The sequence below is a fragment of the Mya arenaria genome, chromosome 2, assembly GCF_026914265.1.
Source record: "Mya arenaria isolate MELC-2E11 chromosome 2, ASM2691426v1".
Lineage (NCBI taxonomy): Eukaryota > Metazoa > Mollusca > Bivalvia > Myida > Myidae > Mya > Mya arenaria.
The window spans coordinates 29,078,791-29,093,922 of NC_069123.1; the positions used below are offsets into that span (position 1 = coordinate 29,078,791).

At 33.8% G+C, this 15,132-nt stretch overlaps 1 protein-coding gene across 3 annotated transcripts in view; it reads left to right on the plus strand.

Moving 5' to 3' along the window:
* Positions 1-15,132, plus strand: part of LOC128211360 (transmembrane channel-like protein 7) — a 60,232-nt gene that overhangs the window by 14,754 nt on the left and 30,346 nt on the right. For 2 of the 3 annotated variants that reach the window (XM_052916068.1, XM_052916078.1), the window contains exon 1: positions 11,079-12,121. In XM_052916068.1, the coding sequence (XP_052772028.1) occupies positions 11,697-12,121 (425 nt within the window). In that variant the 5' untranslated portion in view covers positions 11,079-11,696. Of the gene's footprint in view, positions 1-4,158; positions 4,305-11,078; positions 12,122-15,132 lie in introns of those variants that run through there. The other variant, XM_052916087.1, reaches the window with a different exon arrangement.

The window sequence follows — 15,132 nt, forward strand, 5'->3', positions numbered from 1 at the left end:
GTGTTTCCTAAAAGGTATCATGATATTTTAACAGGCTGTCCTGAAACAAACCATGATATATCATGATATTTCAACAGCGTGATTAAAAATATACCACGATATTTCAATAAAATTTACCCCTGTATTTCGACAGGGTAGTCGGAAACTTATTGCAATATATAACGATATTTCAATAGCTTATCGTGAAATGTATCATGATATTTCAATAGTGTATTGCAAAAGGTATCACGACATTTCACAATATTTAAACGATGTATTATGATAGGTTAAGTGAAAATAGTTCAGAAATAGGCAGCGCAAAATTAACCTTGTTTTCACTATCTATTTGTTTTGATAAGATGTGAATAGGATGTATTTTTATTAATGTCTTTGTTTTTCAGTGACGCATTTGCAATTTTGTTTTGTCACCGCTTTACCTACAATAATCATGTATAGACAGCCATTATTGAAATTGTAACTGTTATCATTTATTGTCTTACAAAATGGGTATTTTGTCTTTTTTTCAAGAAGAAACGTTAACTACGCATTAATAAAGCGCAATATACATATACCATATTTAATAAAGAAAATATTGATATGCCTCTATGTTTCGATACAAATCATTTCTGTTCTTTCAAAATAAGTGCAATATATTGGATTATTGATAATATCCCACATGCCTTATATATAAAATAAAATTGTCTTATTTTGCAGATGGTACATAATTTGAAATATAATATGTCTGTTGAAGCTCAATTTGTAATTCATAACAAAAAGATTGTTGATAAAGTGAATATTGATCAGTTTAAATTCTTTTGTATATTCATTTTTATTAACAGTGAATATTAAGAATTGTTGATTTTTTTTTTTAATTTGATTAGCGTTTAGATAGATTCAAAGGCTATATCATTTAAGGCAAAAACATAAAATAGTTAGTTTCTAATTTAATTGCCGTAAAGAATAGCGTAGGAAGGTCAAGGTTATTTAATGATATTTTAAGGTATTTTAAATTAAACGATGTGTCTGAATGCTATTGTCTCACTTGAAACAGGTGATATTAATTTTGGTAAATTAACTTACTTTAGAGTGCCCTATACTGGTTGGCGGTACATTTCCGAACAGGGCACAAATCCCGAACACTGGCTAAAACAAGCGTTTGTTTACCGTGATCGATTATTTGATGATCTAGATCAAAACAGAGGCTTGCCTTCAGTTCACACTTACAAAGTTTCATCTTGTTTTGTTAAGTTTTTTTCCAAAAAAAATGCCATTCAATGTTTATATGCTTAAAGATCAAAATGTAGCACATGGGGGAATGACGTCCATCTTTAGGTTTTGCAGTTATGTTGACCTACATTCAAGATATTCATAAATAGAAATCACACTTTACATTTGAATTGCATGTTTTGAAAATCATCGGAAACAATAAATAACTTGCAGCTAAGTGTTTATTTAATATAGCATAACTTATTAATTATAATTGTATGACCGTGTATTTATGTCTCCCCCTCTCTGGGGGAGACATATTGTTTTTGCCCTGTCCGTCAGTCCGATAGTCCGTCAGTCCGTCAGTCCGTCCGTACGTCACACTTCGTTTCCGATCGATAACTGGAAAACCGCATGACCTAGGTTCACCAAACTTGGTAGGGAGGTTGGTCATGAGGTGTAGAAGATCCCTATTGTTTTTGGGGTCACTAGGTCAAAGGTCAAGGTCGCGGCGACCCCCAATGTAAAAAACATTTCCGCTCAATATCTTGAGAACGGTTTGACCTAGGTTCACCAAACTTGGTAGGGAGGTTGGTCATGAGGTGTAGAAGATCCCTATTGTTTTTGGGGTCACTAGGTCAAAGGTCAAGGTCGCGGCGACCCCCAATGTAAAAAACATTTCCGCTCAATATCTTGAGAACGGTTTGACCTAGGTTCACCAAACTTGGTAGGGAGGTTGGTCATGAGGTGCAGAAGATCCCTATTGTTTTTGGGGTCACTAGGTCAAAGGTCAAGGTCGCGGCGACCCCCAATGTAAAAAACATTTCCGCTCAATATCTTGAGAACGGTTTGACCTAGGTTCACCAAACTTGGTAGGGAGGTTGGTCATGAGGTGTAGAAGATCCCTATTGATTTTGGGGTCACTAGGTCAAAGGTCAAGGTCGCGGCGACCCCCAATGTAAAAAACATTTCCGCTCAATATCTTGAGAACGGTTTGACCTAGGTTCACCAAACTTGGTAGGGAGGTTGGTCATGAGGTGTAGAAGATCCCTATTGTTTTTGGGGTCACTAGGTCAAAGGTCAAGGTCGCGGCGACCCCCAATGTAAAAAACATTTCCACTCAATATCTTGAGAACGGTTTGACCTAGGTTCACCAAACTTGGTAGGGAGGTTGGTCATGAGGTGTAGAAGACATGTATTGTTTTTCGGGTCACTAGGTCAAAGGTCACGGCGACTTCCAAAGTTAAAACCAATGCCGCTCAATATCTTGAGAACGGTTTGACCTAGGTTCACCAAACTTGGTAGGAAGGTTGGTCATGAGGTGTAGAAGATCCCTATTGATTTTGGGGTCACATGTCAAGGTCAAGTGCTTGAAAGATGAAAAATAGTTTTCAGATCATTAACTAGGGCTTATTGTGTGGAAATCCCTATTGAATTCTCACACCCTGCTTTCCAGCCAGATGTATCAGTACTTTACACCTCTAAGTCTTACTAAGCCTTCGGGGGAGACATGCGCTTTTCTCAAAAGCCCATTCTAGTTTCGCTTTGCAAGTGTTCGGTATTTGTGCCCTCCATAGCATTAATTGAAGGATGATTTACTGTTCATAAAATGACAATTTTCGACATAAAATTGATGAGATCGTGAATCTGTACTTTGGCCCCCCCCCCCCCCTCAAAAAAAAGAAAGACCCGTTCATAAGTTTGATTACATGGAAAAAATGTCACACATTTTCGCGACGTCTTTTCTGTCAATATTTTTTCGCTGTGTGGCAATTCGTTAGAGGGATCTAGAGCCAGCATAGCCGATTCATATAGTGATTGATACAAGCTTAATTCAAATGAGATTTTCATCGAGTTCTGCGGCGTTTCTTACAAGAATGACTGCGATCGTAATTAACTGTGGTCGGCGAGAAGCGGTCAGACGACAAAAAGTGCAACATTATTATATGATTTATTTGCTAAATGCTTCTACAGTGGGTCAACATTCAACTGATAACCTTGAATAATAATATATATCTAGATTTATAATCGGAGCTTCAACCTTTAAGTGTGATATCAACAATGATTTTTTTTTCATTACTGTGAATTAAAATGACGTAAGCGGCACACTTAGCTTTCAGACTATGTAGTTAATTAAGCCTGTCGCCTATATATGACTAGGTTAATTAATTCAGATGTTTAATGCTTTCGCTGATTAACAATGACAAATGCATTTATCTTTAAAACTGTTTCTAACCAGCAATGGTTCTTGATTACAATTTAAATTAACAGTTTGGTAATCAACAAACGGATATATCATGTAATGATCGACGACGACATAGCATATTGCCATGTCAAAATATGGACCGATTTTAACACTTAATCAGGATAGCTGCAAGCACATAATTAACACATAGTTTGTTTAATTGTGTCTTCTGCGACCTACCAATACACGTGATTGGACCGATTGCAAGCGTCTGCTAATTAACAGATAGGCTATATAGAGTGATCAGCGTAGCAGAAAAAGCAGCTGGTCGCATTGGTCTGATGGTAACTAAGACACTTTTATTACCTATGGGAGGTAGTTTTGAATGTGTGAATGACCCATAAATGTTTGTGTTTTACAATTTCTACAACTTTTACTGACGTAGTCGTTTTGGATCGAAAAAAAAAAAATTGAATAAATTTCGGGCCGATTTTTTTTACACTTTTTGAAACTGAAATCAGTCTGGCTTGGTCAAAATCAGTCCAGACCGGCAAATTGCCGCTTTTTAGCCCTGGTCCGAAACAGGAAACAAACCTATTTTGTTATATTATATGACTGTTAACATTGTTATTAATATCTTTTCCCCGAGTTCATTATGATTCAGTATGTTGGTTGTGTATATTAACCATTTTTACATGTATGTTGAACCTATGAATGGGAGTGCGCGTGTTCGACCTATTTTATTATTCCTGTTGTGTAAATATAATCAACACCATTTTTACACATAGGTTGAACCTTCGCATGGAGAAGTAAATGACGCCATGCAGAAACTAGGCCTTGGGGACATGGTGATCGACACAGATGAGGAAAGGGATCACGTCATGAAACTCATCCGAGCCATGCCCCGCCCCATGTCCGTCAAGAAGGATATGAGGTAATTAATCATTAATGAGGAGAAAGAGTCCTATCTTTACAGACAACATACGGACATTGGGGCCATAGTCATACAGAAAGACAGGCTTTAGTCATGCAGAAATAGGGGCCATAGTCATACATACATAGGGGCCATATAGTCAAACAGACATAGGGGCCATAGTCATACAGACATAGGGGTCATAGTCATACAGACATCTGGGCCATAGTCATACAGACATCTGGGCCATAGTCATACAGACATCTGGGCCAAAGTCATACAGACCATAGCCATAGCCATAGTCACAGGGACAAAAAGCGTCATTGTTACACAAATATAGGGGCCATAGTCACATCAAAATTAAGGGGTCATTGTCATGCAGACATAGGGCCATAGTCGTACAGATATAGGTGCCTTAATCATTCAAACATTTAGGGGTCAGATGTAGGGGCCAATGTCAAACATTCATAGAGCAATAGTGATACAGATATTCAGGGACCAATTAGTTTTACAGACAGAGGGGCCATCAACTTATCAACTATAAATTGTAAAATCAAGAATTTCAGTTAAATGCGAAGCGATTGCCAGAAATCATATCGAAATATTTTCTTGCAAAATCAAATTAATAATGCTTAAACTGACCAAAATGGGTCAATAAGGCCATTATTTTTTAAATGGGTATTCTGACTACTAAAAAGTACTCAGACATATCAATTTGAAAGTTTAATCAAACAGTATGTGTGCTCAGTGGGGTTTTTCGGCCTTTTTTGGGGCCAAAAGTTCCCCTCCTGAAAAAGTATGTATTTTTGCCTACCCAGGTAAAGATCTCCCCTGTACAGGGTTGTCGATAAGAACTGGGCGCCAGCCGAAATGGACGGTTCAAATGGAGTTTGGGCCGGTTAAATTCAGAAGAAAAAAAAAATTGATCGCAAGTCTTTTGGTTATAAATGTTCCTTACCGCTAAAAACGGCCCTTTTCGCCTATAACATCTCTTTTCGATATTTAGAGCATCGCCTTGACTGGTTTAAAATTTTCAGATAATCTGAATCATTATCTTACGATTGGCGTATTTGTAGACGCAGTAGACGATTTTTTGTTTCTCAACATTGCCGACATTTTGACACGACTCTGAACCATGACCTGCGCGTGATCAATAAAATATAGTTGTATTATTGGTAGTTAATTATAACTTGCAGCATTGTGTTAATTTCCTCGAGGAACACGAGACAGGAATGCCCACAAACCCGCGCAGTCAACGTTTTACGCATCTTTGATACCAATGACCTTATTTCGCGATTTTCCAAAATTCTTAAAATAGTAACATAGGGTTTGTTGTTTTTTTGAGTGCATTGTATTTATCGATGTTTACACTTCGTGGAAATGAATTTATAGCAAATAAACAAGCAACAGATATGAAAATGAATGACCCTACATTACGAGTACGTAGAATAAGGTATCTATGAAGCTATCGATAAAGCGTGGATCTCCGTATCTATGAAGCTATGGATAGATAAGTAAAATTGCGTATTTATGAAGTAAAGGGTTAATTAATACTCCCAGAATGCAGGAAATGAAGCGCTGAATTTCAAAATTTTCCTGGGGGGGGGGCATGCCCATGGATCCCCCTAGCTGGCCGCCTACTTTTCTGTTTCAGTCGGTTCAACAAAAACTTATTGACAAGCCTGCCTGTAAATAAAAAACAATGTTTTTGGAAGAGCACTGACCCCTTGGCATTCAGCAATTGTATCAATAAAGTGCCATTCATGAATATGTTGATGAGTTTGTTCAATAAAAGGTTTGAAAACAATGTTAGTATTTTCCCTTTTTTGGCTTCTATCAAAGGGCCCTGCCAAATCCCTTAAAAGTGGTGCTGGTTTATTTTTGGTCATTTTAGTGTTTTGCGCAAATTGTCTCTATACTAGCCATTGAAAACAGCTGTACAATCTACTACATAAAAGTAATGACTAAATTGGTTGTTTCTGTCAGAAGTTTTTAAATGTTTTCTATTGTATTTTATCATTTTAGAAGTCAAGAGAACGTGATTTGTAGAAATTGTGGTAAAAAAATTAAATTCACTAAAATTCCAATCCTTAAACACTGTTGGAAAAAACTGTTGAAATATTCCACTTCGTACAAGTGATGACCAGTTTTAGATTAAAAACAATTGTGCTGTTATATACGACTTTCTAACTTAAAATGTATAAAATATGTAACAATTAAAACAAGAATTTAACAAAGTTTATATAGGGTAGTTGACATTATATATAGCAGAAGAATCGTGTCCCGAAGGTGTGATAAATTAAATGGATTTGTTCTGTACTTTTATAAACCCCCTGCTGTTAATACATTAATGCTTTAAGTAGATATTTTTACGAGTTTCGTTCCAATGCCAATTGTTCTATTTAAACCATACGTCATAATTCCTTACGAGTGTCGAATATCTGATCCGATAGTTTACATTGATCGAACCACTGGAAATTTGGAAATACTTCCTTACTGTGTATTGCCGATTATGATCTTTATAACCTTTTTGCTCTCGCCATATATTGTTATTTTAACTTAACCCTGCTGTGTCCAAGAGACTAGGAATACACATGTAAACATGCTTCTCTTTATAGCCTAAGGCATGACTTTATTGTGTGAAGTATGAAAGAAGTGGGGGAAATGTTGTACTGTTTTTGTACCTTAACATTCATGGTTAGGCTGTTATCTATATAAATGCAAATTTAACGTAATCTGTAACTTAAGTTTTAATTGAATTTCCGTCAATATTGTAAGAGTATAAAATATCTTTATGGAAACATGAAATGATTATGGGCACATTGAATTATTATTGGCATATTTATAAAAATTGGTTTGTTTGGAACCATTTCAAACAGCCCCTTTTTTAGTAAAATATATAAACATTGCACACAAATGTATGAATAACTCGATAACAAATTTTTGTTCATTTAAGAAAATGAACATTCATTCAATTCGTATTAATTTTTTTTTTTTTTTTAAAGGGCATCTTTTATGATACTGAAGTTTATTTCACTTTTTTAAGATAAGCAACAATTTAACTTGCTTGATGAAAGAACTTTTAAAAGTAAGGAAATGAAAAAAAACATAATAAATATGACAAAATTAATTATTAATTTTGTCATTTATTAATAATAAATATTAATATTAATAATAATGCTCACAATAAGGCTTAAAATAAAAATGTGTGTTTCATCGAATAGGAAATGAGTTTCCCATGTCATTAAATTAAAAAAAAAACATGAAGTTTTTTCTGCATGATATTTTAGTTACATTAAAGTAAAAAAGAATTTAAGCAAATAAAATTTTCCAATTTTCATGACATTTGGTAAGTTTACATACTTACACACATACACGCAAGCACACATTCTGTCACACTAGCACACATACATGTACCGGTACACACAAGCACACATTTTGTCACACTAGCACACATACCATTGACCTGTCAGCACCACAGTCAATGATTATATTTTCCGGATCTTTATATTTTGCTTCTTTGATGTATCATCTAGGGTCAACAACTAGGTCTCTAGGACTTATATTTTAGTCAAAGCTGTGATTATTAAATGTTAATTTTGCCTCACACAATTTGAATAAACTCACTATTGATCTTCATGAAATTTGATCAGGTTATTTAAATTGATGATATTTTTGATAGGTATAAATATCAGTCTTCATGGTTAAAAAAAAACCTAGGTGACACTGGCTTTATAATCTTAGGTTTGCAAAATTGCATCGTCAAAAATATAATCAAGCTTTAATGAGGAATTGCTGCATTGGCATCTTGTCTGAATAATTTATTTTACCAATGCTAAAAAGCCATTACTCCAGTCTTCATGCAGTAAGCTTTGGCGGTGAGCGAGAAATGGCTTTATTCTATGCCGCAGCAGTGTTCTTAATCAATTTGTTTAAGTAAAGTCGTGTTTAAACAGTATTCTGTTCTTAGCATAATATTAAATATAACCCTTGTGTCAACTTCTTAAGGCCCTGATATTCATAAGTAATCTTCAAAAACTACAGGTAATGAGTTCTTTTCTAAAGAGGGCATCTGTAATTTATTGATGCGCAATTGAATTTCAATCAGTAGTTAGGAAATGTGGGTCATTAATGCATCAGGTCAACAGATAATTATGTAATTATCAGTTTTCGTAAACTTTTATTGAAGGAAGTTTTAGTTCTCTTTTTTGTTATAATTTTTATATTGTTTTGTCTTTCATAGCCTTGTGTCGTTGTCTGCGTGGTGCATATGCTTGACCTTTGCCATAAGTAAAACCAGATTTTCACGATTTTCAAATGATTTAAATAATTACTTGATACTGACATATTTTCATCGACAATACACACATGTCAAGCAAGGTCCATAATTCTGTCTTGAATAATTGCTGAGTTATGTTCCTTGTTCGACTAAAGAAATGCAGCAACAGATGAATGTTGGAGTTTGCTGTGACTGTGGAGCGTTAGATTTTTAAGAACAATGCTGGAATATATTTGGTATTATGGTACTTTATTTCCCGTGTCCCCTGGAAAGGTCTTACTTTTTTAGTCTTTGTCGGCCTAAAAGCTACATCGAGTACAAACAAGTAATGATCATTACTAACATATGTGGACAAAATTTGTGGAACATTTATCATCTAAGCGTTTATTTTTTTATCTTCCTTTGAGAGCCACTGGGCTTATAAGCCCTCTTATTCAATATGCTGATTATTCCTTTTGGCATTATAGGACAACATTTTTTCCTAAAATCAACTCCACTATTGCTCAAGTGTCAAAAGCATTCTGAAGAGTAATATTGATATGTCCCCTGGGGAGCATGCCCCTAGAACCCTCTTGTAGGAGAGGACTAGAAATATAAATGTATCATAGGTATGCTCCTAGCTGCTTTGTGACTGTTTTGTTTTAGGTGCCAAAGAAATCATATTTTTACTCCACAATTAAAAAAAACTTTGTTTGGCCTTTGATGACCTTACCTACAGTATGATGGAAGGGTTGCTTAGGGACTTGTATCTTTCCACTTCCTTATCCCTTTGAATTCTGTTTTCCAAAAAATATATGGCCATTGGAAGACTTGATTGAAAAATGATTCTTTACCAAAAGAAATGTGAGTCATGAGTCAGGCTGGGCAACACAATGTTTATTAATTGTGGCCTGATAAACCTAATTTGAAGAGAAATATTTTCCTTTGCAAAATAGCAAAGGTATATAAAAATGGTTGCACTGGAATAAATGCATCATATTATATATCAAAATAAACTTGCACTTGAATATTCGCTTTGCATTATATATTTAATGTTTGCACTGGATTATCTGCTTTGCATTATATATTAAATGTTTGCACTGGATTATTCCACTTTGCATTATATATCAAAATGTTTGCACTGGAATATCCACTTTGCATTATATATCAAAATGTTTGCACTCGAATATTTGCTTTGCATTATATATAAAAAAAATTGCACTGGTATATCTGTTTTGCATTATATATTAAAATTGTTTGCGCTGGAATATCCACTTTGAATAGTATATCAATAATGTTTGCACTGGGATGTCAGCTTTGCATAAGATATCAAAATGTTTGCACGGGGATATCCACTTTGTAATAGATATCAAAAATGTTTGCACTGGAATATCAGCTTTGCATTAGATATCAAAAATGTTTGAACTGAACTATCAGCTTTGCATTAAATATCATAATATTTGCACTGGAATATCCGCTTTGCAATATTAATCAAAATAATTGCACTGGAAATTATCCAATTTGCCTTATATATCAAAATGTTTGCACTGGAATATCTGGGTTGCATTAGATACCAAAAATGTGTGCACTTTAAATTAACCAATTTGCTTTAGATATAAAAAATATTTGCACTGGAATTTTTGCTTTGCATTATATATTAAAATGTTTGCACTGGAATATCATCTTTTCATTATAATATTATATTTTAATATTTGCACTGGAATATTGGAACTGGAATATCATCTTTACGTTATATAATAAAATGTTTGAACTGGAATATCGGCACTGGAATATGATTTTTGCGTAATATATTAAATGTTTGCACTTGAATATTGGCACTGGAATATCATCTTTGTATTATATATTAAAATCTTTGCACTGGAATATCATCTTTGCCTTATATTTTAAAATATTTTGTCTGAATATCTGCTTTGCATTAATTATCAAAATTTATTTAATTTCACCTCGGTGACCTCCATGTATTATGACTGTTATTGATGCTGGTTAGGCTGTTAATAATTAAGCAGTGCAGCTCTAGTAATGAGATGGGTAATTTGACCATTCTTTGTAGCTGCTATCAAAATGTGTCTTTATCTAGAGGGTCAATATTACCATAGGAAAGTCTGTGAGAACGAACATCATTGTGTGATGGATTATGTTTTAATATTCCATGAGAATTATAAGGCAATAAGAAAACGCAGGATGGAAAATATAAGAGAATTGAAATGCAACATTTGTGAAATGTTGTATTTGACATGGAATTATTGCATTTTAAAGATATAATTATATTCAAATGTGATTGTTTTTAAATACGCGTATCAGACAAACAGATATTTGTCATGGAATTATTTTCATTGTTCTTATAATTGCCAACAAAAATATTTAATGGAATTTCAGAGCTTTAAAGTCACTTGAATAAAAAATTTGTAATTGTTTTTCACAAGAAGGTTTTTGTTACAAGTTTTACATTATCCTATTGTTATATGACAGTTTATTTCGAGCATGGTTGAACATGTTTTGGACAGGGGAACATTTTACACAAACAATCCAATCATTTATATAGTCCGAAATAATAAAGTTAAGTGAGAAATAAAAGAAGGAAACAAAAAAGTAATGATTAGTAATTATATTGCAATTTTGTGCAAAAAAATGGCTATCAAGAGATTTGCGTGATTTGTGATTTGTGATTTGGAATGAGATGTGGACTTTGTGGTGTCAGGTTTCAAGGTTCAATGACAATATTTGGATTTAGAAGGAACTTGAATATATTTATGAGAGAAATAGCTTTTAAGCTTAATTATAGCTATATTTGTCTTCAAACTTAGCTTGGAAGAAAAAATGATTTACTTCAAAACCATTTTTCTGTGATATGAGGTAATACGCTGAAGAAAATGATTCTATATTCTTATTAAAAGGATGATTTTTGTGACAAAATAAAATCTGGATTATATAAGGACACATTTGGAAAAACATTTTTGCTGGATTATCTGCAAAAACCTTTTGATTGAAATATTTCTTTCTTTCAACATTTTGACAGTAATTTGCTGTGAACAATTTTACATATAATTAAATAAAAATTAACTTTTTAACATTTTTTAAATAATTTTAAGTGCTATTGAAGTTAAGGATCTGAGTGCTGGAAAAAAAATTGAAAAATGTTTCGAAGAGGAGCTGCTCGAGTTTCACCCGACCCCTGGGGATTGCCAGCCGATGATGACAATTACCAACTAGACGATGTCCAGCCTCACCCTCCCCCACCCCCCACCTTAAAAGCAACAGCGGCGACAAAGGATACTGTCCCAATTTTACCGTCACCGCCACAGAAACGGCAGGTTACTCCAGTCACATCTCCAGCCATACCACCGCCACCTTCGCCGGAGAGAAATAATAACAACGTACGGCAGAATTCAGCCGTGATTGTCGTAAAACCAGTTGAAAAGCCGAAGGAAGAATTTGTGTATAAAAAGAATGAAAAGCACCCAGAAATTGTCACCTCGACGAATAAAGAGCTAGATCAGTATGTTGACAGGAAGTTTAATCAAAACCATGCTTGGACACCATATTTACATGAACGAAAGAGGTAAAAAAAATTGTTCGCCAGATACCTAAGGTCACTTTCTCTATTTTCCCAACCAATGGATTGAAGGTTTAACAATTGACACTCGAAGACTTAATGCTAGCAATAATTCTTTTAAAAAAAATCTTTCAAATTACATGATAAGCCTTGATGTTATAATGGCGGAGTCAGTGTCGTGCAAACTTTTTAAATACATTCAAATCAAACATGGTTTATTCTTGCATAACAAGGCAAACGACTCTAACTTAAAGAACTGTGGCATTATGTCCCTTGTTTGCATAAAAACAAACATCAAAGGAGCGTTGGTTCAATATGTTTTTTACAAAAACACACCAGACAAGATCACAAGACAGATAATAAAACCACTTACATTGTAAATAGCAGTTATGTAATTATATTCTTGTGAAACTCATTTTGACAAAGTTTTGCTCCTCTGCCACAACTGTTCAAACATTGATGAAAAAAATGTAGATTTTCTTTTGTTTAAAGCCCAATAAATGTGGTTTTTCATAAAAATTAAAAAACTGATGTTCAACTCCATTGAAATCAGAGATTGTCCGGTTAGCGCACTGTGGTTAGCTCACTGACACTTCTTACCTAGGCGACCCAAGTTTGATTCCCATCCTGAGATTACATGAGGTTGCCAGGTTTAGTCAGGTCACCAAGCCGGACAGTCACATTTAATACCTGATAGTCAGGTTTCTCCCACAACACAAGACCAACTCTAACACAACATTGTGCCAACGAGAGTGACTTAGTATAAGTTATCATAACTTTCTTCACAAATGTTAAATATATAATGTTTATACTAATTATGGGAGAGAATCACCAATTTAAAAGCAATTTGTGATGTTGGGTTAAAATAAATATTTGAACTTCATGATTCCATTAACACTTCAGGATCTTTTATTGAACTCTTGGCTGATTGTTCAGAACTTGTTAAAGTTATAAGCCACTTTGTTAACATCATCATTGTTAACTTTCAGTTTTTTTACTGTTCTGGAGTTTAATGGATACACTTATGATAAGCCGTATTTCTAACAAGCTTTGAGGCAACTATTTCAGCTAAACTTGTTTTATTTAACAGATCAGAAAATCATCGAGTATTTCACATTTAAAAGTTAACAACCATCTCATTGAACAACCATCTCATTGATCACATTGTTAAATGTAATGAAGTTTTGAACAATTAGCCCAATATTCATTATAGTCTTCTAAGTAAGTAATAGTTATTGTTTAATTTTGCTTAATGTAACCATTAAGTTGGCATATATGAGGGGTGCTTCCCTGCTGCTGACTAAACTGTTTAGCATACATGCCATATCGCCCGGCGGGGGGGGGAAAATCCCCCGGAATTTTTACCCATTCCCTGGTCCCCCACCAGGGGATCCATATCCCATGGAATTTAAAAAAAACAAAACTTTTTCAAAACTTGACAGTGGAAAGCATCAATAATATTATGAGTGTGAAATTCCATGAAAGACCATGATGACTAAGCCCAAAAATTATTGTAATTTGAATGTATTTCTGTATTTATTGTTATATTATAAATGCAGATATTGCGCAAATTTTCGTCGTGTAAAAATCCCCTGGTGTAATATCAAAATCCCCTGGAATTCAGACCAAAATCCCCTGGGAAGCCTCTCAGAAATATGGCATGTATGGTTTAGTGAAGCACTAAAATACAGCAACTGTGTAGACTGTGTGACTATGTAAACCAATCTCATTGTTTATTTTGTGTAATTTGAATAAACAAAAAAATTGGGCTTTAAAAAGAAATACTTTTTGTTTGGGTTACCCAACATTATTTATAAATAAGGCGCTGCCCTACCAATTTTTAGACCGTTGGTAAAAAAAAACTTCTTCTTTTTAAAAAAAATATTTTAATGATCTTATGTAAAGCCTTAAAAAAATAAAAATAAAAAAGCTTACCTACCCTACCTGTTTTTTTTTAAAAGAATATAATGCTAACCTAACCATTTTTTTTGCCTAAGCAGCAAGACTGCGCCCAGATGATGCCAATTTAATTATTGAGTTGAGTGTAAAAAGAATAAAGGCTTTGTGTTTGCATGAATGTCTCTCTTAACTGAGATCTAGTCAGCATGCATGTGCAAACCACTGAATGATCGACCCACATAACAAAACAAATTAATTTCTAAATGGAACTTTGCATGTGGTCGTTTTAATCAGAATTCAAATGATTTAATTAAGATCTGTACAGCCAATTCATTGGCAGAGACATGCGCATAAACACTAAAATAAGTTAAAACTTGTCATGGTCAATAAGTTTTCGATTGACTTTTCATAAATTGTCCCGGGAATGACATTAAGATTATCTGGAAATTCTGAGAATTGTTTGACATGATAAATATTTATTGTAAATCTATAGAGGAAAAGTCATAAAACTCCGTTTAAACTAGCTATTGATTTGCTTATTGGATTTGTTAGCGATCCTTTGTTTAATTACAGGGGATGCAAATAAAAGATTGTATATCAGTTACGGCTGATTTGCGTAATTCAAGCGATTGCATGGTTTCTTTACAAAAATGTGTAAATTTTCATTCAGCGGTCTTTTAATTATTTAATGAATATGTTAATATTACAGTCCTGTATTTTGTAACTATTCCCAATGATTAAATTGTTTGCATAAACCAGTGTTGAAAATAAATAATTAATAAGAAGTGTCATCACTTATTGTAATTAAATAATTATATAAACAATTGTTTGAAAAGCAATGATAATTGTGGAATATTTCTTTATATTTAATGTTTGTTATTCAAATGCAAATTTCATGTAAGCACGAAAAGGTTTTTATTTCAGCAAGTGCTGGATGTACAATGCATTGGGACTTAATATACAATTATACTCAACCATCCAACCTACTTGAATAACCAAGTTGGATTACTTTATTTTACATAAAATGCAAATTTATGGCCCTTTGTTATTCTAAGTAGAAATTCTGGTTAAGGTTTTGCATTTTACCACATTTAAGTCAATATTTCAGCAAAAACATC